Source organism: Ovis canadensis, chromosome 9 (genome assembly GCF_042477335.2).
Source record: "Ovis canadensis isolate MfBH-ARS-UI-01 breed Bighorn chromosome 9, ARS-UI_OviCan_v2, whole genome shotgun sequence".
NCBI classification, from domain to species: domain Eukaryota; kingdom Metazoa; phylum Chordata; class Mammalia; order Artiodactyla; family Bovidae; genus Ovis; species Ovis canadensis.
Window position 1 is genome coordinate 33,188,239 of NC_091253.1, and position 23,727 is coordinate 33,211,965.

Sequence of the window (23,727 nt, forward strand, 5' to 3'; positions counted from 1 at the left end):
AGCAGCAGAGACTCAAGTCACTTGAGGTCACAAAGTCACAAAGGAGAACCAAACAGAAACAGGGATGCAGATGCTCCAACTTCTTGGTCCACGCCCTCTCCACCACGTGGTGCTGCCTGTCTGTTAGAGGATACCTTTCTGCAGAACTGCATCACCTCAAGCATCATTTCATGACGCCCATCAGAGTCCTGTTCATCCGGATCAAGGCCGTCCACTCCTGGGTCTGCTACCTGCTCCCACTGTGTTCCCTGGTGACTCAGAGGCCCTCTATTTTTATTAAAGCCTGAATAATCCCCACTGATGCCTGGTACACAGCAGCATCCCAGTGGGAGCATGTGTAATTGTACATCTCCAGAGTGACGGAGGTGGTTATGTAAGCGAATAATTGGGAACTCTCATCCTGCACATATGTGAAAGCAATACGCCAAACACTTCCTCCTCCTCTGAGGCAGGTGAACATCCTGAATGTTGGACAGAAGAGAGCAGACAGCCAGGTGCCTCCCACCTCGTGCCTGATTCATTGCAGCCCTGAGGTTTGGGCTTGGCCTCAGATCTCCCTTCAGAGCAAAGGACATCACACCGGTTCACAGAGATAGAGATTAATGAGGTCAGGTCTCTAGTTGCTTACTTCCGGGTCTGATAAAGATAGGCACTAGGATTGTGCAGCTTAGAAAGACCCAAGCCTTGGGACCAAATTATTAAATTTGCATCCCAACAAAGGTCCGTCTAGTCAAGGCTATGGTTTTTCCAGTGGTCATGTATGGATGTGAGAGTTGGACTGTGAAGAAAGCTGAGTGCCAAAGAATTGATGTTTTTGAACTGTGGTGCTGGAGAAGACTCTTGAGAGTCCCTTGGGCTACAAGGAGATCCAACCAGTCCCTTCTAAAGGAGATCAGCCCTGGGTGTTCTTTGGAAAGAATGATGCTAAAGCTGAAACTCCAGTACTTAGCCCACCTCATGTGAAGAGTTGACTCATTGGAAAAGACTCTGATGGTAGGAGGGATTTGGGGGCAGGAGGAAAAGGGGACGACAGAGGATGAGATGGCTGGATGGCATCACCGACTCGATGGACATGAGTTTGAGTGAACTCCGGGAGTTGGTGATGGACAGGGAGACCTGGCGTGCTGTGATTCATGGGGTCGCAAAGAGTTGGACACGACTGAGCTACTGAACTGAACTGAACTGAGGCTCTTGGAAGAATAGATGACCTTGAGATGCTCAACCTCCCAAACCTGCCATTTCTTTACCTGCAAAAGGAAAAGTCTAATAGTTATCTATCAAGGGTTGGAGAACCGCTGAATGAAGTCATGTTCGTAGAGTGCAGGGGTTAAAAGACACAGCTTGGAGTCCAAATGCCCTGAGTTCAAAGCCCAGCCTCTATTTGTGAAACCTTGGGCACCGGACTTTACCTTCCTGTGCCTCTGTTTCCTCAATTATAAAATGGGCATAAAAAAGTACCTGCTTTGTTGAGCCATGGTGTAATTAGAAGACTTTCAGTATGTTTGAAATGCTAAGTACAGTGCCCAGTTCAAGACAAGGACTCAGCCTGTGTTAATTATCATTCTGTGTTAAGAGCCTGGCACAAAACATTTAAACAATGTTTGTTAGTTCCTTTGGTACTCTTTTCTTTTTTCTTTTATAAACTCAGAAATTTATTTCTCCCAGTGGAGGATAGGAAGTCCAAGGCCAAGGTGCTGGCAGATTCAGTGTCTGGTGAGGAGGGCCCACGTCCTGGTTCATAGGCTTCTCACTACACCCTCACATGGCAGGAGGCACAGGGACATCTCTGGGATCTCTTTTATAGACCTTGATCTCATTCATGAAAGTTCAAACCTCATGACCTAAACACCTCCCAAAGGCCCCACCTCTGAATACCATCACTTTGAGGGTTAAGATTTCAAAATATGAATTTTGAGGGCACACAAACCCTTGGTACTGTTTTCATGTAGCCAGTTCCCAAATGGTTTGGGAAGGGAAATCAGAACACAAAAAGCTGAAAAGGATTATTCACTGTATCTTGCAACTCAGATACAATGCAAGTGAAAGTATTAGTCGCTCAGTCATGTCCAACTCTTTGTGACCCCATGGACTGTGGCCCACCAGATTCCTCTGTCCACGGAATTCTCCAGGCAAGAATACTGTGGGTAGTCAGTCCCTTCTCCAGGGAATCTTCCCAACCCAGAGACTGAACCCAGGTCTCCCACATTGCAAGCAGATTCCTTACTGTCTGAGCCACCAAGGAAGCCCCTCAGATACAATCAATTCAGTTCAGTTGCTATCATGTCCAACTCTTTGCTACCCCATGGACTGCAGCACACCAGGCTTCCCTGTCCATCACCAACCCTGAGCTTGCTCAAACTCATGTCCATCGAGTTGGTGATGCCATCCAGCCATCTTATCCTCTTTTGTTCCCTTCTTCTCCTGCCTTCAATTTTTCTCAGCATCAGGGTCTTTTCTGATGACTCAGTTCTTTGCATCAGGTGGCCAAAGTATTGGAGCTTCAGCTTCAGCATCAGTCCTTCCAATGAATATTCAGGAATTTCCTTTAGTACTTGACTGGTTTGATCTCCTTGCTGTCCAAGGGACTCTCAAGAGTCTTTTCCAAAACCACAATAATCTAACAATAATACCACAGATACCACCACCTACCAGGTGATTGTTGTAAACACTTTGAAGATTCTTGTTAAGCTCTTTTTAGCCTTAGAATATTTCTCTCTATGAACGTGTCTGCAAATTATTGTGTTAAAAGATATTTGGAATAATTCCTCTCTGTGTGGTTATACCTGTAGGTTTGCTTGTTTGTTTGAGCTTTTAAAAATTCCATCCAGTTTCATAATTAAGTAAAATATTTCCATGATTCAAAAGTCAGGATTATAAAACAAGATATAATTTTTAAAGTTTAAATGTATCCCTGTTCCTTCACCCCACCTTCCTCGTCTCATTGTAATGATTTTTTATATTTTTGTACTTCGATTTTTAATAAATAAAGAAATATATATATATGTGGAGAGAGAAATATATAGATATTCCCTTTCCTTAGATTGATCATGGCAAACTGTGCATGTATTTCTCCGCCTTAGATACCAACCCATCAAAGTACATATAGAGAAATGTTCTTCGTTTCTTTTTATAGCTGTATGTAAGTTTATTCAACCAAAATGAGCACTTGGATTGTTTCCAGCTTTTGCTATTAGAAATTCTGCTGAAAGAATAACCTTGCACCTCTGCCTTTTCATATTTTTGTCATCCACTGAGACTTGCACATAAGACAAAGAAAAAAAATAGCTGAATTTTTTTAAGCCCTTGAATTCAGGGCGTCTAACCATGTGTTTAATGGTGCAACATATTGTTCATTTCAACAGTTAAAGACTTTGAAATAATGACGTTACTAAAAGCCCTCATAAATATGATTTCTGAGATTTTTTAGAAAAGGAAACTGTCCTCTTTCCAATGAAAAGAAATGCTAAGATGGGAGAGAAGTTGGCAAAGGGTGGATACATGTATATGTATGGCAGAGTCCCTTTGCTGTTCACCTGAAACTATCAAAACATTGTTAATCAGCTATACCACAATACAAAAGATAAAGTTTTTAAGAAAGAGTAACAATTTTTAAAAATTAAAAATCAAACAGGATTTTAGGAGAAGAGGGAACTAATAGGTATTAAATACCTACTGTGACTCATATGTTCTACTTACAACTTCCTAAATAATTCCTGACCCAGGGATTGAACCCACGTCTCCAGCACTGCAGGTGGATTCTTTACCACTGAGCCACTAGGACATCCTTGTTGTACAGATTAAAGGCATTAATATATGTATATTCCCTAGAAAAGTTCCTGGCACCATCTAATGAGCACAGCCTACGTGTTAGCTGGTTTTACTACTGTAATTTATTTGTTGGGTCAAGAAATATTAATGGAACACCAGCCCTGTGCCAGGAACGTTGCTATACGGTAAGGATGTGATATTGAATTGGGGGAAGAACCTTGACCTCACAGCACCTGCAAAGCACAGTGGAGGAAAGAATCAATGGCAAAATCCTAGGTGCCCCAGTGCTAGGAAGGGGAGGTACACAGCCCTATAAAATCTACTTATCTTCTGATCTCTTGGTGTCAGGCAAAAGGCCTCCCAAAATGTTCAGCTTGGGCTCTGTTTCACCTGTGGAGGGCTCCGGAGAAACCCTGTCCACCTCCCACAAACGTGTGTCTGAACCCGTTCCTTCCCTTCTGTCCCCTGAACCGCAGCTGGAGTACACGGCCCGCCTGGACTTCCTGTGGCGAGTCCAGGCCAAAGAGGAGATCAACGAGATGAAGGAGCTGAGGGAGCACAATGAGAACATGCTGAGGAACATCCTGCCCAGCCACGTGGCCCGCCACTTCCTGGAGAAGGACCGGGACAATGAGGTGAGCCCAGGCTTGTCCGGCTCCCGAGGACGGGCAGCCGCGGGAGGGCTGCGGTAGGACACACTGACCCCAAGCGCTCGGAGGGTCCTGCTGTCCTCATCTGGAGACCAGGCCCACTCCCCAGTACTCTGAAACACGCATGTGGCCTCCCCAGCTTCTGGTACCTCGTCTGTAAGATGCATGTAATAAGTTCGCTAGTGCAAGACTGAGTTGGGATTTTAAAGTTTTACATAGGTGTGCATATATATATAGAGAAATCCAACAATTCCACTTAGGGGTTAAGTAACCAACAGGATGCAAACTAGAGTCACAAGAAGACAGCTGCACAGTCACATTCATAGCAACATTATTTATAATAGCGGAATGTTGGGATCACACAAGACTCCATCAAAAGATAAATGGACAAGGGAAACGGGGTCTGTATGTACAGCGGAATGTTGTGTGAATACATATAGAGGAATGTTGTTCAGTCTTCGGAAGGAAGTAAATTCTGACACATGCTGCCACACGGATGAAGCCTGAACACTACAGCAAGTGAAGTAAGCCTTAGCCTTTGCCTGCAAAAGGACAGCCTTGTCTGAGCAAAGCAAACTAAACCTTCCTGTTGTCCGAGTCACAACAAACACTCAAAAAATATTTCTCAGGCACAGACTGTGCAATAAACATCTAAAAGGCCCTGGGACGCTTCTGGGGGATTACCTCGACAAGGGCTTGCCATCATGTAGCTTATATTCAAATGGGGGCAGAGAGATAACAGCCCAGTACAGAAGCACACTGTGACGGCGCTGCTCCGATGGGTGAGCAAAGGTTACCTGCTAGTAGCTGCTGGCAAGGGCAGGTGTGATCAGGGGAGATGCCCACACCTGGCCTGCAACAGAGTGATGGGAAGGACCAAGTCATCCTAAGAGAGTGGGGAGGAGGCAGGGCAATTCAGGAGAGAGAGAACAGCACAAGCAGAGACAAGGTGAGGATGAGCTTGAGGTGCCCGTGGAACAGGAAGGTCGGGCTAGAGGACTGTCTCAGTCCCCCAAGGCTGTTATAATAAATACTGCATGACTTAAAGCAACAGAAATGCCTTCTCTCACAGTCCTGGCAGCCAGAAATCTGAAATCAGAGCAGTAACATGACCATGCCCTCTCTGAAGTCTCTAGGAAGAATTCTTCCTCCTCTTCCAGCTTCTGGTGGCCTCAAGCACTCCTTAGCTTGTGGCCACATCAGTCTAGTCTCTGCCTTAGTCACATGACCTTCCCCCTCCTTATAAGGGCCTGTGTCCTCTTTTCATATGAGGACACCAGTCCTTAGATTTAGGACTCTCTCTCTCCAGTATGACCTCATCTTAGCTTAATCACATTTGCAAAGACCTCGTTTCCAAATAAGGGCTCATTCTGAGGTTGTGGAAAGAAAGAAAGGGAAAATGAAAGTCGCTCAGTCATGTCTGACTCTTTGCAACCCCATGGACTATACAGTCCATGGAATTCTCCAGGCCAGAATACTGAAGTGGGTAGCCTTTCCCTTCTCCAGGGGATCTTCCCAACCCATGGATCGAACCACACTGCAGGCAGATTCTCTACCAGTTGAGCCACATGGGAAGCCCGGGTTGTGCGGGGGACATGAATCTGGAACACTTCCCATTCCAAGGATGAAGAGTGATGAGTGATGTGAGAAGGTCTGGGGCCAGGGCCTAGTAGTTGGGTCTCATGGAGTATGGTAGGGTTCAGGGCACCCTTTTGAGTGCTGTGTGAGCCTTCTTTGGAAAGTGTTACCTGATCTGACCAAATGCTAATAGAGTGTGGATAGTTCAGTTCAGTTCATTTCAGTCGCTCAGTCGTGTCCAACTCTTTGTGACCCCATGAATTGCAGCACACCAGGCCTCCCTGTCTATCACCAACTCCCGGCGTTCACCCAAACTCATGTCCATCGAGTCAGTGATGCCATCCAGCCATCTCACCCTCTGTTGTCCCCTTCTCTTCCTGCCCTAATCCCTCCCAGCATCAGAGTCTTTTCCAATGAGTCAGCTCTTTGCATGAGGTGGCCAAAGTACTGGAGTTTCAGCTTTAGCATCAGTCCTTCCAAAGAACACCCAGGACTGATCTCCTTTAGAATGGACTGGTTGGATCTCCTTGCAGTCCAAGGGACTCTCAAGAGTCTTCTCCAACACCACAGTTCAAAGGCATCAATTCTTAGGCACTCAGCTTTCTTCACAGTCCAACTTTCACATCCCTACATGACCACTGGAAAAACCATAGCCTTGACTAGACAGACCTTTGTTGGCAAAGTATGTCTCTGCTTTTTAATATGTTATCTAGATTGGTCGTAACTTTCCTTCCAAGGAGTAAGAGTCTTTTAATTTCATGGCTGCAATCACCATCTGCAGTGATTTTGGAGAAAGCAAAGGAGAAAAGGAAAGATATAAGCATCTGAATGCAGAGTTCCAAAGAATAGCAAGGAGAGATAAGAAAGCCTTCCTCAGTAATCAATGCAAAGAAATAGAGGAAAACAACAGAATGCGAAAGACTAGAGATCTCTTCAAGAAAATTAGAGACACCAAGGGAACATTCCATGCAAAGATGGGCTCGATAAAGGACAGAAATGGTATGGACCTAACAGAAGCAGAAGATACTAAGAAGAGGTGGCAAGAATATACAGAAGAACTGTACAAAAAAAAGATCTTCATGATCCAGATAATCATGATGGTGTGATCACTCACCTAGAGCCAGACATCCCGGAATATGAAGCCAAGTGGGCCTTAGAAAGCATCACTATGAACAAAGCTAGTGGAGGTGATGGAATTCCAGTTGAACTATTTCAAATCCTGAAAGATGATGCTGTGAAAGTGCTGCACTCAATATGCCAGCAAATTTGGAAAACTCAGCAGTGGCCACAGGACTGGAAAAGGTCAGTTTTCATTCCAGTTCCAAAGAAAGGCAATGCCAAAGAATGCTCAAACTACTGCACAATTGCATTCATCTCACATGCTAGTAAAGTAATGCTCAAAATTCTCCAAGCCAGGCTTTAGCAATACATGAACCATGAACTTCCAGATGTTCAAGCTGGTTTTAGAAAAGGCAAAGGAACCAGAGGAAAGACTTGCCAACATCCACTGGATCATGGAAAAAGGAAGAGAGTTCCAGAAAATCATCTATTTCTGCTTTATTGACTATGCCAAAGCCTTTGACTGTGTGGATCACAATAAACTGGAAAATTCTGAAAGAGACGGGAATACCAGACCACCTGACCTGCCTCTTGAGACACCTATATGCAGGTCAGGAAGCAACAGTTAGAACTGGACATGGAACAACAGAGTGTGGATAAGAGAGTCACAAAGCCAGAAACTAGTTAGGTCATCAGGAAAGGGTCTGATGGGGAGGCCTAAGATGTCACAGTGAGATAGAAGTGGATGAATCCCAGGTACCTTTACAGACTGGAGTCAACAGGACTCGATAATGGAGTGGATGTGAAAGGTAAGAAATGGAGAGGAAAAAAAAAAAAACAACACAAAAATCAAGCCATTTGGTTCACCCTCTCACCACCTAGAAAAAAGTAACTCAAGAGGGAAATAAAAGATGCCTTTGAAGACCTGAAGGGTTATCGCACGAGAGGGACTGACCTTGCTCTGTGAGACTCCAGAGGGCAGACCCAGGGCCGTGGACACCCTCAGGGGATATCTCTGTATTCAGCACTATGTGGAACCCTATGGTGATGGGGCCATCAGGCTGTGAGACCCACAAGAGCAGGGACAACGTCAGTCTTAGTCACCACCAATCCTTGGGCCCTGGTGCCTTCACCCTGTGGTCTTGCTCACTAAAGGTTTATGGACAAACTAGAATGGTGAGTTCCTTTGCTGAAACTTTTTAAGTGGCGAGAAGAAAGGCCTTGCCAAGGAAGGACACTACAAAGGCAAGGTCAGTTGTCGGGGAGACCAGACCAAGACAACCCTTCCACTAGAGAGTTTCAAACTAAGTCAAATAGGGGATGAAAAACTCATAGAGCAAAGATCACAGACTGGCTGATCCTGAGACAAATCTGACCAGCAAGCCAGTGGGCTGGGACAGTGGTCAGTTGGTTGTTTTGCTTTTTGGTTTTAATTGGTAGATTCGATGCCTTTAGACATGGAATGGACTCTCCAATTTATTCATCTCTACTCTGACACTTACGTTACCTGCTGGACCTCTGAAAACATTTGGGGTTGTGACCCCTGCCTTAGGATAGAATTTAGGAGAGACCTACAGGGTCCATTTCCCATCTGAGCCTCTGCAAAAGGCCAGTGGGAGAGAAACCAAGAGCATGAGTCATCTGCTGCTTGAATAATCAGCCCTTGAAGAACTCACGCCCTTGAGAGTCTGTTGGATGCAGATTAAGGCACCAAACACCCTCAACAGATGGAGTTCTCTGGAATTGGGTTCAAGCCTGGTTTCCTTAGAGCTCCCTAAGGTCAGGGACTTTGTTGCAAGAGCTTCTTGAGGAAGCCAAGAAAGCGAAATGTCGCTGAGCATCAACCGCGACCACCGGAAGAAGCAGATGGAACGCTGGAGCCCTTGGAGGGAAGACCCACAAAGAAATGAAAGGAAAGCCACCTGTCAATCAAGACACCAAAACAAGGAGTTATTTGGAACCAGTGGGGAAGAACAAGAATGCACTGGCTGACTTCATACTGAAAGGAAGGAAACCAACCAGAGATGCCCAGACCCCAGGTCATCAGCAATTATTCTAGCCAAACCCCCACTGAGCAAAATAAAGGTCAGGCTCAGCCTTCATCACATGGATAAGACATTCTCAATAGAAAGTCTTGTCAAGTTCATTTGTGGTTTTATAAATATTTAAACAGTTTGCACTTGGCTAGGCTTAAACAGAGAAAGTTTTCGCTTTGCCTGGAGGACTTCACGTTATACTGCCGTATCATTTACTGAACACCTACTGTGTGCCAGGTGCTGAGACAGGCAATTGATGAAAATGATCTTTCATTCTATTCACAACCTGAAGAGGAGGGTTCTGTGACCCCCACTGTCGTGATGAAGAAACTGGGGCTCAGAGAGGTCCATGGTGTGCCTCTGTTGACTTTAGCAAAGCCACGACTCTGCTCCAGCCCCTCGAATTTCTTCCATCTGTGCCACGTTACCCCTTACTGTGCTGCTGCCGTGGTGCCCCAGGAGTTTGTCAAGATGAGGGAGTGTGTACGTGTGTGTGGTGGTTATAGAAGATGTCTATGTGGCGTGACTTATATTGCATAGATATCTGGAAAGATTGGGATGTGTGTCTGGAAATATGAACGTATATGTGGGAGAACTTGGCATTTGTGTGTGTGTGTGTGTGTGTGTGAGTGCTTGTGCATGTGTGTGTGTGTGCAGGAGACACAGGCAGAGTGGTGTAACATGTGAAGGGGTGACAGACAGAGGCAGGACAGCTATAGCCTGCAAGAATTCCCAATTTCATGCTCTGTTTCCATAAGAGGCATTTTTAGCTTCTTCTCTCGCTACAAATCTGACTATGATACAAACCTGTGAATATCTGCTTGGGGACATTCGTGACTTTGGGTCCCAGCTTTCAGAGGCGAGGGCAGTGCTCACCGATATGGGCAACAAGGCAGTAAGAATGATTCTCCCCATTTCATTGATGAAGAAACTGAGGCTCAGAGAAGTAAAGGAATCTGCCCAAGGTCACAAAGCTAGTGTGTGGTGAGCGGGAATTCGAGCCCAGCTATGCACAGCCTCCAAGCCCGATGCTGTGCTTTTTCTCCTGCACTTTGCTCTCAGGGCCTGAGTGGCAGAGACGGGGGAGCAGTGGCAAGGAATGACGCAAGCCACCCAAGCCTAGGGCAGCTGACAGAGCCTTGCCCTCGGGAACATCCTGTCCGAGTCTGTTCCGGCTGTGTCAGCCACGCAGAGGTCCTGGCAGCTTCTGCTATCCTGCTTGACTTTCGGCTTAGAATAGCACTCAGCACGCCAGGCAGGGACTCTCTTGCCGATCAGGCCAGCTGGGCCGGGTCAGCAGTGTCAGGCAGGCGCTCGCTGAGTCCCAGGAAACCTGCTCGCTCATCCCGGCTCCGTTGAAACTTCTGAAAGGACAGTGACAAGGGCAGTTGTCTCAGGTGCTGGACAGCCCGTGCCACACAAATGCCGCCTCTGCCCTGAGCTAGCTGTGTGACCCAGGGCAGCTTATGCAACCTCTCTGAATCCATTCTGTCATCCAGCTGAGGAGGAAATAATACCAACCTTGCTGAACTGCTGTGAGAATTAAATTGGGCAAGAAGAACGCATGAAGTGCCGGCTGTAAGCAGGGCTCATCGTAGAAGAGCCATTTGGTATATTTGAAAATCTGATGCCTGAACTTCAGTCCTGGCTCCTCGCACGACTCTGTGACCGTGAACAAGTGGCCAGCCTCTCTAGAGCTCATTTTCCGCCTCTCCACAGTAACAGTATCCCCCAACTGTACGTTACAACATTTACATGAGTTATTATGCATAAAGGGCTTAAGCAGTGCCTGGCACATTTTACAAGCCCTCTGATGCTTGCTGTTGTTAATTCTGAAAATATGAGTCATCGTTACTCTTTTCCACTCCCAGCCCCACCTCCCACCTATTCACTCCGTCATTCATTCCCCAAGGATTTCTTGAGGGTCAACCATGTGCCATATGTTATTCTGGATCCTGGGGTTCAAACAAAGAAGAACAAAGAAGACGAAGTCCTGCTTGATATGAGGCACGTGTTTTTCTGGGAAAACAGACATTAAAACGAATGAATATGTAACACAGTTATATATTAATGTTAATGTTCTATGAGGGTGGACGAAGCTGAATTAGACAACTGTTGTTGCTGTTGTTGTTCAGTCGCTAAGTAATGTCCGACTCTTTGCGATCCCCTGGACTATAGCCTGCCCGGCCCCTCTGTCCATGGGATTGTCCAGGCAAGAATACTGGAGTAGGCTGCTGTTTCTTCCTCCAGGGGATCTCCCACCCCAGAAATCACACCCGTGTCTCCTAAATTGGCAGGAAGATTCTTTACCACTGAGCCACCTCGGTACCCCCCAGTAAGAGAAAACCACGTGTGAAAAGAGGGCATTTACACTGGAGGGTCCTGGAAGTTCTCTCTGAGCACATGGCATTTGAGCTGAGACCTGAGGATACTTACAAGGCCAGGAGGTATCAGACACTGTTTCTCCCCTGCAGAGAGGTGACTTCACTTAGTATAAGACACACAGGATCAGACAGGCCTGGGCCAATGAAAAACCAGACTTGGTTCCCTGGGCAAAATCTTCATCTTGGCTTCCGGGTAGGGGGCAGAGGGTGGAGCATGCAGGCGCTCGAATCCTCTGCAAAGCCCAAACCTGTACATCCAGCCAGAGGAGGGTGACAATGAAACAATAATGGCCTTTCTATACTCATCAATCCCTCTGCAGCGTTCAGTGTTTTTATCTTTTTAGAACTCAAAATAGAAAGAAACAGATGGCACACTCAGCGCGGTCGATTGGAGCGAGTCAGGTGACAGGATGTCTCTAAAGGTGTGGACAGGTGTGGGCAGGGGTCTGGAGCTCTCCCGTGAACCCCTCCAAGCACCCCACCCCCTTCTCCCTGCTCGCTTGGAAAGGGTGGGGGCAACCTGCCTGGGTCACGGCAGTGACCTCGCAAGCCCTCTGACACCCAGATGAGGGTTATCAACTGGGGACGCTGGGCCAGAGATCCAGGAGCAGGGGAAGGAGAATGAGGTCAGTATATTATTATTCCTTTGGTTCCCTGCCTTGGGATCCATCTGAGGCTGCCTACATCCCCCACAGAAACTGACAGCTCCTCCCGAGGCCACTGCTGGGCCGCCTCCGATGTCAAATCAACATCCTTGTGTCTGGCTCTTCTCATCCCTTTGAGGCCAGGAGGACGGCAGCTCAACTGCCACAGCTCGACTGCCACGAGCCCTGTTTTCCTGAGGGATTTCTTAGGGGAAACTTGTACTTGACCCTCATCTTCCTAGTTAAGCCCTTTGTAAATTGTTGTCCTTTAATCGCTAAGTCATGTTCAACTCTTTGCAACCCCCTGGACTGTAGCCCGCCAGGCTCCTCTGTCCATGGGATTCTCCAGGCAAGAATACTGGAGTGGGTTGCCATGCCCACCTCCAGGAGATTTTCCTGACCCAGGGGTTGAACCCACATCTCGTGCGTTGGTAGGCGAGTTGTTTACTGTTCACCTGGGAAGCCCTTTGTAAATTACCCTCCTTGAATTGTCTTAATTTGAATGTGCCCTTTCTTTTCTGTTGTGTCCCTAGTTGAAGCCACAGGAACAAAGAAGTGGGTAAAGCCTCATAGGGTCAATAGTCTTGGGAACTGGTACCATCCCACGCCTGAAGGGTCAACAGATAAAGCAGTTCCCGGGACCAGTGAGAGTTGTAGCGCTAGGAGAGGGCACCTTGACAGGAGCCAGGCCACCAGGAGAAGACAGCCACTGCTGACCGCAGTGCAGAGGATCAAGGGCGCCACACAGAGCATCTCGGGAAGACCAGGGCGGCAGCAGATCAGACTTGAGCATCTCCTCTACCCCCGAGGGACCTGAAGCAGAGACCTGATCTCCCTGGCCGAGACCACGGGACTACATCTGCAGGCTCATCGTCTCCTCTCTTCACGTGTTCCCAACTTGGCCCACTGAGGAAAGAGCTTCCTGTGACACCTTCCACCCTCTGGGGCAGTGCTATGGAGGCGGGGTCTCATCACCACCTATCCCACCTTCCCCGCCCTAGTGGATGTGACTGGGGAGGCCAGAGTCGTTGGACTACTGTGCTAATGGCTCATGAATCCCGCAGTCTGTCTCATTTCCTCTGGGACTTGTTTGTGCCCAAGACAAAGAAGTTCTGTCCTTCCACTTGGCCAGCCCAGTAGTGCAGAACCCCCTTGCTACCCGCTAGGATCACAGAATGTGACTGTGTTTGGAGATGAGGTCTTTAAAGGGAGAGGGTAGGGTTCTCATCTAAAGTGCCTGGTGTCTTTATAAAAGGAGGAAATTAGGACACAGATACACATGTAACAGACCTCACGTGAAGACCCAGGGAGAAGAAGCCACCTGTAAGCCAATGGAGAGCAGCCTCAGAAGGAGCCAACCCAGCCAACACCTTGACCTTAAGCTTCTAGCCTCCAGCACTGTGAGAAGGTAAACTTCGGTAGTTTAAGCCCCTTGGGCTGCAGCACTTTGTTACAGCAGCTTGAGCAAACTAATACAACAGGTAATTGAGCAAACAGAGATTTTCTTTCTCTCCGAATCGCAGCCATTCAGAGGATGCGGTTCTGTAGGTTTGCTTATGCAGGTTCTCCGACCCATAAAGCAGCCAGGCTTCTCCTACGGTATCGCTCCATTGTTCAAGGCCAAGGTGAATGACCCAGCCTCAGAAAGCTGTGTACCATGGCTATGCAACTTGGCTACAATCTGCACTGCCCCCCAGTCCAACCCAATCCAGCTGGTCACCAGCCACCTCTGCACTTTTGAATGAAGGTTAGCAAAACCATCCATTCAGATGTACCCACTCTTAAAGCTCAAGTCAACTGATCATGGATCAGGGACAACCTCTTTCTCAGACCAAGGACATAAAAGGCAGAGAAGTCAAGTCCAGGTGTGCTGAGTGGGAAAGACCCTGGACGTCTTTAACCCTGGCTCTTCTGCTGCCAACTGCATGATCCCAATGTCTTAAGTCATCCGTGTCTCATTTTCCTTATCTGTATAGTGGGTATAAAAATTGTACCTACTTCTCACAGGATTAGCTCAAGGATTAAAGCATCGGATTCTATCCAAAAGTGCTTTGTAAAACTTTAATGTCTCCTACACAGGCTAAGGGACCTGGGTTCAATCCCTGGGTTGGAAAGATCTCCTGGAGAAGGAAATGGCAGTCCACTCTAGTACTCTTGCCTGGAAAATTCCATGGACAGAGGAGCCTGGTACAGTCCATGGGGTCACACAGAGTCAGACACAACTGAGCGACTTCACTTTCACTTTAGACCCTGTATAGGGCATGTAGGACATTGCAGGCATCCAAAAACTACTAATTGGATGATTTGAACACGTTGAGATGAATGGCGTGGAGTCCCTGCCCTTGCGGAGTCCACAGGTAAAGGAAGAGAGGGACATTAAGACGATGCACACGGCGGGCCCAGGTGCCCGCACGGCCCAAGTCAGCCTCCCACCCCTATCGGTGAGTCCGGGAAGTTTTGCAGGAAGATATGATACCTAGGTGGGTAGTGAAGGCAGAAAACTAGAGTTAGCCTGGTTAGGGAGGCTCACTGCAGGGAAGGAAGGACCTATTCTATCAAGGGACAGACAGTAAAAATGAAAGCATTGAAGAGGATGTGTCTTTGGCTTCTTCCAGAAACATTCCTTGGGACAAGGGTTCGCGTGCAAGTATCTTGCTTGGAGGTTGTCCCAGGAAACCCTCCCAGGTAGACAGGAGAGGAAGAAGGAATGTAGGGAGAGGACAGGAACCCGGTCTTGAGGCGTTGTCAGCCTGGTTAGCTCTGTGGGTGGCTGGAGCTGAATCTCGCTGGAGAATCTGGCAAGTGGCGTAGAAAGCGCGCCTCAACGTTCTCCGGCCCAAAGGGTGAGGGCGCGGAGGACTATGCTGGTGTCCATTGGAATCTGTTAACAGCAGCTCCTTGCGGGGGGACGGAGTGGAGGGGGCGGGCATTAGTTTCCTGGAGATTTTAGCCTGCAGCTCACATGGGCAGAGTGCCCTCTAGTGGCCAGAGAAAAACTCCATGCAAAGAAACTTAAGGGCCAGCTGACTGCAGAACCTGGGAAGAGAGAATGCAGGCCAGGCGCCTACTGCATCCGCTATCGTGGGCATACAGGAGTATACAGATGCTTCCCTGTTTCTGGAACACAAGGTCCAACACAGGAAATTGCAGGCCATGAAGCGGAAGAGATAGGCGGAAGCGAGGGCAGGAATATGTGAATATAGGTCATGCTCCTGTGTTTCAACTTCGTCCTGAGGGCAGTTGGAGGGTTTTAAGAATGGGAAGGGCATGGTCAGTATTGTATCTTTGAAATATCACTCTGGTTGCCATATGGAAGATGCCTTTGAATGAGATAAGACCAGTTCTGAACCCAGGAAGAGGTTCTCATATTAATAGTCAAGGAAGGGACTTCCATAGTGGTCCAATGGTTAAGACTTTGCCTTCCATTGCAGAAGTTGTGGGTTCGATCCCTGGTCAGGGAACTAAGGTCCCACATGCTGCGCAGTGCAGGCAAAACAAACAAACAAACAAAAACCGTATAGCTTGGACCGTATTAAAAAAAATCTTAAGAATAGTCAAGGAGGAAAACAGCAAGGACCTGATAGAAAGGAATAGTGAGAGGATTAGAAAAAATATGTTGGAGGCAAAAAGAAACCCACCTGGACTTGGCAGTGTATTGGATCTGAATATGATGGGAAGCAAGGGTCAAGGATGACTCTGAGGGTCTCTAACTTTGACGACTTGTCCATGCTGGTGCTACCAACCGAGTCAGCGAATGAAGAAACAGGAGCAGGTGTAGGTAGCGAGGACATGCACTCCGATGCAGCACTTATAATTTGAGGAGTGTGAAGGCAACCCAGCATGAGACAGAGAAGCCTGAAGCCCAAAGAGAACTGACTTGCAAATGGGATTCTAGAGACTCACACATGAATGTTGGTGAAAGGTTGAGAGTGAACACGATGGCCCAGGTGACTATGGAAACTGTGAACCTTGTAGGGGGTCAAGGTCAGAACCAGAACAACAATCACCAACACTGAAGATAGTAGATAATCAAAAAAAAAAATCCTTGAAGGGGCCAGGCACAAGGAAAATAGATGTGGTATAACTAGCACAGGGAAGTCGAGAGACCTATGAACTTGGGTGTGATCACACCAGTTCCCAGGGATGCCCAGCAAGCCTTGGACAGAGATTGGTGTAGTGATGTCCTCATTTTAGCTGGCAATCTGACCTTCCCTAGATTCATTTCATGCGAATGGACACAGGCACCAGAGATAGCTAGTTTGAGAAGTTAGGGTGGAGATGGTTAGTTACAAGTGTCTTCAGCATCCAGAGCACCTTGTGGTTTTTCTTATCGGAGGCACTTAGAGAAAGTGGAGGGGGAGAGGAGAAAGAAAGAAGAAAGGAAGAGATCACTATAGGAGGACGAGACTGAAGAAGTGAGAGGGGGATCCAGAGATGAGGAAGAAGCACTGATATTCTGCAGGAGAAGGGAAGATGCATTGTCTGGAGTTGAAGCCGAAGAGATGAAAATACGATGAAAGAGATGATTGTATGAGTAAGGAAAGTGAGAGCCTCAGTATTCTCAATAGCATATCAGACAAGGCCATCTACTGAGAAGAATCAAGTGGAGAGTGAAGGTAAGGAGAGCGAGTAGAGCTGAGAAGGGCCACTGAGAATAGCAGAAAAGGAAGCTGACCAAGGACAAAGTGAGGCGCAGGCAGAAATCTGGGCCCAGCTGAGGCTGGAGACCATGGATTTACCAATTTTCTCTTTTTCTCGTCATAGTTTTTTTTTTTTTTTTAATCCTCATTCAGGCTATTAGTACAATGTATTTTTACAATAGAAAGCAAAAATTATTTATTTTTTTAAAATTTATTTTAATTGGAAGGTAATTACTTTACAATATTGTGATAGCTTTTTGCCATACGTCAACATGAATCAGCTGTAGCTTTGCCACTTAAAATTATCAATTGGTCTTAGAATAACACACTAAAAATGTTTTGGAAACAAATTCAACCCAAAAAGAAAAAAAAGAAGACTGTGAATGTTTAGTCATTAAAAAAACAGTTTTATAGTAAGCATTTGTCATTCATGCCCATTTACATGGCATATTGTATCATTATACTCATTTTATGTCAGTTTTTAGGCTTCAGTTAAGCTCAAGTCAGCGAAATTGAGACCATGAGTTTTCAATGGTCTCAGCCTTCTTGGTGACGATGCTAAGGTGAGATGGTGCCAGAGCGCCGTTCTCTGCCCTCTCTGGGCACCTGTGCATGGCTGCAGGGGCACCACCGCAGAACTTCACCTCTGAGGACTGTTTCTGGTTCCTTCTGTGTGTCTGTCTGTCCAGGAGCTGTATTCTCAATCCTATGATGCAGTTGGGGTGATGTTCGCCTCCATCCCGGGGTTTGCAGACTTTTACTCTCAGACCGAAATGAACAACCAAGGAGTGGAATGCCTCCGCCTGCTGAATGAGATCATTGCTGACTTCGATGAGGTAAACGGGAGCCTCAGAAATTTACAATCGAGAATAAGCATCCCTGCTGTCTTAGCATTGTGTTGTTCATTGTAAACTATGTCTGCACTTACAGAATTCCAGACTAAGTTATAGACACAGAAATGTGTCATCTAATTTCATTATCACATGAGATACAGACAGTTGTTTCTCCTGGAGGACCAGGAATGTGAGCTTCAGTGAGGCTAGGAACTTAACCCAGTGTCACGCAACCAGCAAATGGCAAAATCAGGACCTGACTGGAGGCCGGCACTACAAGGCCCTGACATCACAGAGACCGGGCCATTTCTCCATCTGCTCAAACTGCCAAAGATAAAACCATCAGTTAGCATTTGCTCACAGACCTCCGCAATATATAAACACACCCCAGATGGTACTTTCTTCTTCCAGTTTCCAAGAATGGGGGAACATTCATGCTGCACTTTATTTACATTAATGGGCTTTGCAGGAGGGGTTTTTCCCCTCCTCACCACCCCCTAGCTTGACGTAGGACACCCATGTCCATCCACATGGGGAAATGCAATTGTAAGGAGGAAGAGAGAGGGAGGTGGGCAACCAAAAACATGCCAAAATCTTCGAGCTAAAATATTAATAGTCAAAGGGCTGCTAAGAGACCAAACCTACTTAGTGGCATCTGAGGATAAATGTCAGACATTAAACTGGGCTGAGGACAGACCCTGCTCCAGCCACTTTCTGCCCTGGGCACAGTTTGCAGGATCTCAGAATAGTGGCTTAACTTTAGCTCAAGAAGTGAAGTTACTGCAATATAGTAACCAAGTATAAGGGTTTCCCTGGTGGCTCAGTGGTAAAGAATCCACCTGCAGTGCAGGAGACGCGGGTTTGATCCCTGGGTCAGGAAGATCCCCTGGAGAAGGAAATGGCAACCCACTCCAGTATTCTTGCCTGGAGAATCCCATGGACAGAGCAGCCTGATGGGCTATAGTCCCTGGGGTCGCACACGACTTAGAGACTAAACAATAATAACAACAAACCAGGTATAGACTAATGGCACCTTAGACCAGGGTGCTGACATGAAATGCTAAGATTTTAAATACATGCTGACAGTAAAGCCAAAAGGAAGTATTGATGGATTTTGGAATATTTGCCCTTTCTTCTTTAATAAGATAAATTTGTTTCTTTCAGAGACTCGTAGAAACTGATCTAGTCCTTAGAGTATCTGGTCACAGCCATCTGGGCACCTAACACTTAGCATGTAATCAATAAACATATGTTGATGGCCTGGATGTTTGATTCTGAGAGAAAAAGTGGTTACCTCAAGGATGCTAACCCAGCCCAAGGTGGTCCTCACCGTGAGCCAGGGGTCTGTTTCCAGGAGCCCCAGGCTGCTGGAAGCACAAGTACCAAGACTGACACTGTTGTCTGGGTCTGTTTCAGCTGCTCGGTGAAGACCGGTTTCAAGACATTGAAAAGATTAAGACCATTGGTAGTACCTACATGGCTGTGTCAGGCCTGTCACCTGAAAAGCAGGTAAAGGAATGCTCTAGACTCGACCACACCCTCCGGCAGGGACCTCACTGTGGTCATGTCGCTGAAGGTGGGAGAGTGGTGGGCTGTCAGCGCCAGGAGACCTGGTGACTGGCAGGGAGAAACTTTGATAAGTGGACCTTCCAAGTGTGTGATGTATTTGTTCCCCATGTAAGCAGGATCCACTGGGTGAAACGATGCTTCTTTATGATTGAGACGCCTTTAGGCTTCACTCTGAAACTCACTGTTCACTTGATGTGCAAAATCAGGACCGAGAAATACCAATTATGAGCATTTGCTGGTGTTGCTAAACCCATAATCCCAGCCTGTTTTCTTACTCTTACTTTTGTTTCCTCCTCCAAAAGTGATGATAATAATAGCTCCAGTTTTTAAAAATTGAAAGTCAGACTTTAAAACATTTTTTATGTATTTATTTTTTGGCTGCACTGGGTCTTCGTTGCAGCATGCAGGCTTTCTCTCCTTGTATTGAGTGGGGGCATCTCATTATGGTGGCTTTTCTTGTTGTGGAGCTCGGGCTCTAGGGCACGTGGGCTCAGTAGTTGTGGCTCCTGGGCTCCAGTATTAATAGTTTCACTTTTTTGAGAGGTGATTGTGTGCCAGGCACTAGTGCTAAGTGGGAAAACCAACATCTACCCCCCAAGGTCAGTGGATGAATTTACCTGGGATACAGTCATGCTCCCGGCACAAAGCCCTGCCTCTTGTAGGTCCTCAGTAAATGCTTTCTGGATATGGATGTGAACTACCAGGGACAGGAGTCCTCATCCCTTCTCATCCTTCTTTGCTCACTTTCCAAATAAAATCCCAGAAGTGTTGCAAGACTACCTGAGAAGAAACCCTTGATGGTCACTGGGTACGTGTACACATCCGTCTACTGCAGGGATCCCCAGAGACATCCTCCAAGCCAAATCCAGCCCACCACCTGTTTTCACAGATTAAGTTTTATTGGAACACAGCCACACACATTCATTTCTATTTTGTCTATGGCTCCTTTCTGGCCAAAATGGCAGTGTTGGATAGTCATGACAAAGACCACATGGCCCACAAAACCTAAAATACTTGCTGTCTGGCCCTTTAGTGACTGCCAACCTCTGCTCTAGAGAGACACAGAATTCCTTTCACATATACACTGTCATTCAGTTCCCATGAACTTGTTCATCCCCACTCCAGAGATGAGGAAACTGAGGCTCAGAAAGCAAATGTCTATGTGAAATATCCCTTAAACAGACCCGGTGAGTGCTTCAAAGGAAAGAGACATGGCTCCTAGATGGGAAACATCATACATGTGAACATAGGAGTGTACACACACACACACACACACACACACACACGCACCTGTGGGCAGCATCAGCCTGAACAGACAAGGGTAAGGGTAGGGAATGCAATCTGAGAGGCACACATATGACGCTCTCTGGAGCAAATCTCCTGGCACCCTGTGATTCTGGACACTGATGACTGTGCGGCTCACAACCTGTACTTCCCTTGAAGGGGGGTGTAGGTGGAGTTAGGTTAGGATGCAGACCAGACCCCTGCAGCAGAAATGATCCTGTTTGCCCCGTCCAATGACTTCTTCTCTCACGTTCACTGCAGCAATGCGAGGATAAGTGGGGGCATTTGTGCGCCCTGGCCGATTTCTCCCTCGCCCTGACTGAAAGCATCCAGGAGATCAACAAGCATTCCTTCAACAATTTTGAGCTCCGGATTGGTGAGTAGCAGCTGGAAGGCTGGCTGGCCTCGCTCCATTGAGCCCTTCCGTACCCTGGGCATCAAGCCAGGGACGCTTTTTCCCGCAAGAATACAGCAGAGCCAGTGTGACCTGGCCAAGGACAGGCCTGTCTGGGCTTCTTCTTGCTCAAGATGCTGGAAGCAGGGGAAGGATTGTGGCCTGTGTGCAGAAATACCAAGAATATGATACACCACAGCTCCTCCCTCCTCCAGCTTATCTGGAATCCCACCCTGCAAGGCCTTGGGTAGAGAGAAAGCTGACTGTCAATCATTTCCCTCTGTCTCACCTGATGCTAGGGGTCAATGCATTGCCCTGTGGTTCTTCTGGGTATTTGCCTTGAGCCAAAAGCCAGTATTCTGTTCCTGAGGATGTCAGATGCTGAATTGAGCCAGGGACAGGCAGATAGCATTTGAGTTCTTCACTCAGCCACACAGCTCAGCATCCTTTGGGCTTTGGGACACCCTTGTGCAAAACAACACAATACTCACAGTGACGTGATAATAGTCATTTACAATGTGTATAACTTGTTAGTTTTTTCAGCATCTCTACTGAGCCTGCGGGCAGCGGGGGGTGCGGAGTGCTCCTAAAGCAGTCTAAAAGTGAACATGTTAGTTGCTCAGTCATGTCCAACTCTTTGCGACCCCATGGACTGTAGCCCACCAGGCTCCTCTGTCCATGGGATTCTCCAGGCAAGAATACTGGAGTGGGTTGCCATTTCCTTCTCCAGATGATCTTCCCAACCCAGGGATCAAACCTGGGTCATCTGCATTGCAGGCAGATTTACCATCTGAGCCACTTGGGAAGCCCAACCTGAAAGCCCCTGCTCAGTCCACATTCACATTGTATAGATGGGTAAACTCAGGCCCAGAGAAGGGGAGCAACTAGCCTCAAATCACACACCCAGATGGTCCTCCAGCAGCAGCTCCAGGACTTCCTTACTGAGAACAGTGACCTTCTGGGGGCCAGTGTGCAATCTGAAAACAAATGTTCTTGCAGTCCTCGTGTCTTAGATATCCTCTGGCTGGTGTGCCATTTTACTTGCTTGGTCCTGCTTTAGTAGCTTTGAAGTATAAAAGGTCAGGTAATAGCCATGCCTGACTTGTTAGATCTAAGGACTCCCTTTGTTCACTGGAATAAAGCAGTGATATTTTATGTTTTGATCGATGGATGGGATGTTCAGGGCTTGTTTCCACATCTTTCAAGGGCCCTACATGTCCTTTCTGAAATTACTGAATACATGATCGAACCAGAAATAAAAAGAACTATAATCCTGAGCAAAGGCTCTGTAATTTCAGGAGATGTTGCTGAGATTAAGGCCAACCTGTACTTTACACTGGAGGCATAGTTTGGAATTTGGAAAATTATGTGCCCAATGGGATTGGGTGCCTCGGTTTGTGTCTTGGGTCTGCTGTAACCAGCTCTATGACTTGGGCAGGTCTTTTTAATCCTCTGGGACTGCCCTGCTCTGGTGATCCAATGGATAAGACTCCATACTTCCCCTGCAGGGGTCCCAGGTTCAATCCCCTGTCAGGGAACTAAGGTTCCAAATGCCTCGAGGTGTAGCCCAAAATTAGAAAACAAAACTCCCTGAGTGTCAGCTTTATTCTGTATAAGCTGGGTTTTATATCGTTACCTCCTAGTAGTAAGATGAGATGAAAATAGGTGGCCCCGTGGTAAAGACTCTGCCTGCCAATCAGGAGCCACAGAAGATGTGGGTCTGATCCTGGATCAGGAAGATCCCCTGAAGGAGGGCATGGCAACCCACTCCAGTATTCTTGCCTGGAGAAATCCATGGACAGAGGAGCCTGGTGGGCTACAGTCCATGGGGTCGCAGGGTCGGACATGGCTGAGCACACACAGGCACACACATGCTCCCGGGTGGAGGCAGCTCCCTCCGAGACCTCCCTCTTCTCTCATCTCTTGCTCCTTTGCTTCCCTCACAGGCATCAGCCATGGCTCAGTGGTAGCCGGCGTCATCGGCGCTAAGAAACCACAGTACGACATTTGGGGCAAAACCGTGAACCTGGCGAGTCGGATGGACAGCACGGGGGTCAGCGGCAGGATCCAGGTCCCGGAGGAGACCTACCTCATCCTGAAGGACCAGGGCTTTGCCTTTGACTACCGAGGGGAGATCTATGTGAAGGGCATCAGTGAACAGGAAGGGAAAATCAAAACGTACTTTCTCCTGGGAAGAGTCCAGCCCAACCCCTTCATCCTACCCCCCAGGAGACTGCCCGGGCAGTACTCCCTGGCTGCGGTGGTCCTGGGCCTCGTCCAGTCCCTCAACAGGCAGAGGCAGAAGCAGCTGCTGAACGAGAACAACAACACAGGCATTATCAAGGGCCACTACAACCGGCGGACTTTGCTGACACCCAGCGGGCCAGAGCCGGGAGCCCCAGCCGAAGGCGCCGACAAGTCCGAGTTGCCATGAACGCATTTTCTTTGTGTTTCTTTTTTTGTATTTCTTTTATATATAAAATAAATACACTAATAAAAAGGTTTAATTTTTTTTAGAACAAGGATGGTTTCGTTGGTCTCTGGATGCTCTAGATCGAAGACATGATCTGAGTTTCTCTCCCGTCACAGACATTTCTTCATCGTCTCTTATGTACACGGTTTATTGGGAAGTGAATATAAGTAAGACCTTGTCCTTGACCTTCAGAGGCTCACAATGAACTGTGGAAAGAGAGACCTGTAAACAGAGACTCAATATAGTGGGATCCGCATAAAGAGCTGCTGCTTATAGAGCGCTTGTCATGTGCCTGGTATGTGATAATTTTGACGGATAATATTCCTATAAACCAATGCATAATACTCTGCTTTCAGAGTGTTTAGGGGCTTCCCTGGTGGCACTGAAAAGTGAAAGTGAGGTGAAAGTGAAAGCT

The 23,727-nt window shown here is 47.3% G+C and overlaps 1 protein-coding gene across 4 annotated transcripts in view; it reads left to right on the forward strand.

Annotated features, from left to right (window-relative positions):
* The window catches only part of ADCY8 (adenylate cyclase 8), a 233,412-nt gene extending 210,051 nt beyond the window's left edge, over positions 1-23,361 (forward strand). For all 4 annotated transcript variants that reach the window (XM_069600951.1, XM_069600950.1, XM_069600952.1 and 1 more), the window contains 5 exons: positions 4,245-4,403; positions 17,449-17,595; positions 19,009-19,101; positions 20,707-20,821; positions 22,786-23,361. In XM_069600951.1, coding sequence (XP_069457052.1) covers positions 4,245-4,403; positions 17,449-17,595; positions 19,009-19,101; positions 20,707-20,821; positions 22,786-23,273 — 1,002 coding nt within the window. In that variant the 3' untranslated portion in view covers positions 23,274-23,361. The remainder of the gene's footprint in view (positions 1-4,244; positions 4,404-17,448; positions 17,596-19,008; positions 19,102-20,706; positions 20,822-22,785) is intronic.
* The last annotated feature ends 366 nt before the right edge of the window (positions 23,362-23,727 follow it).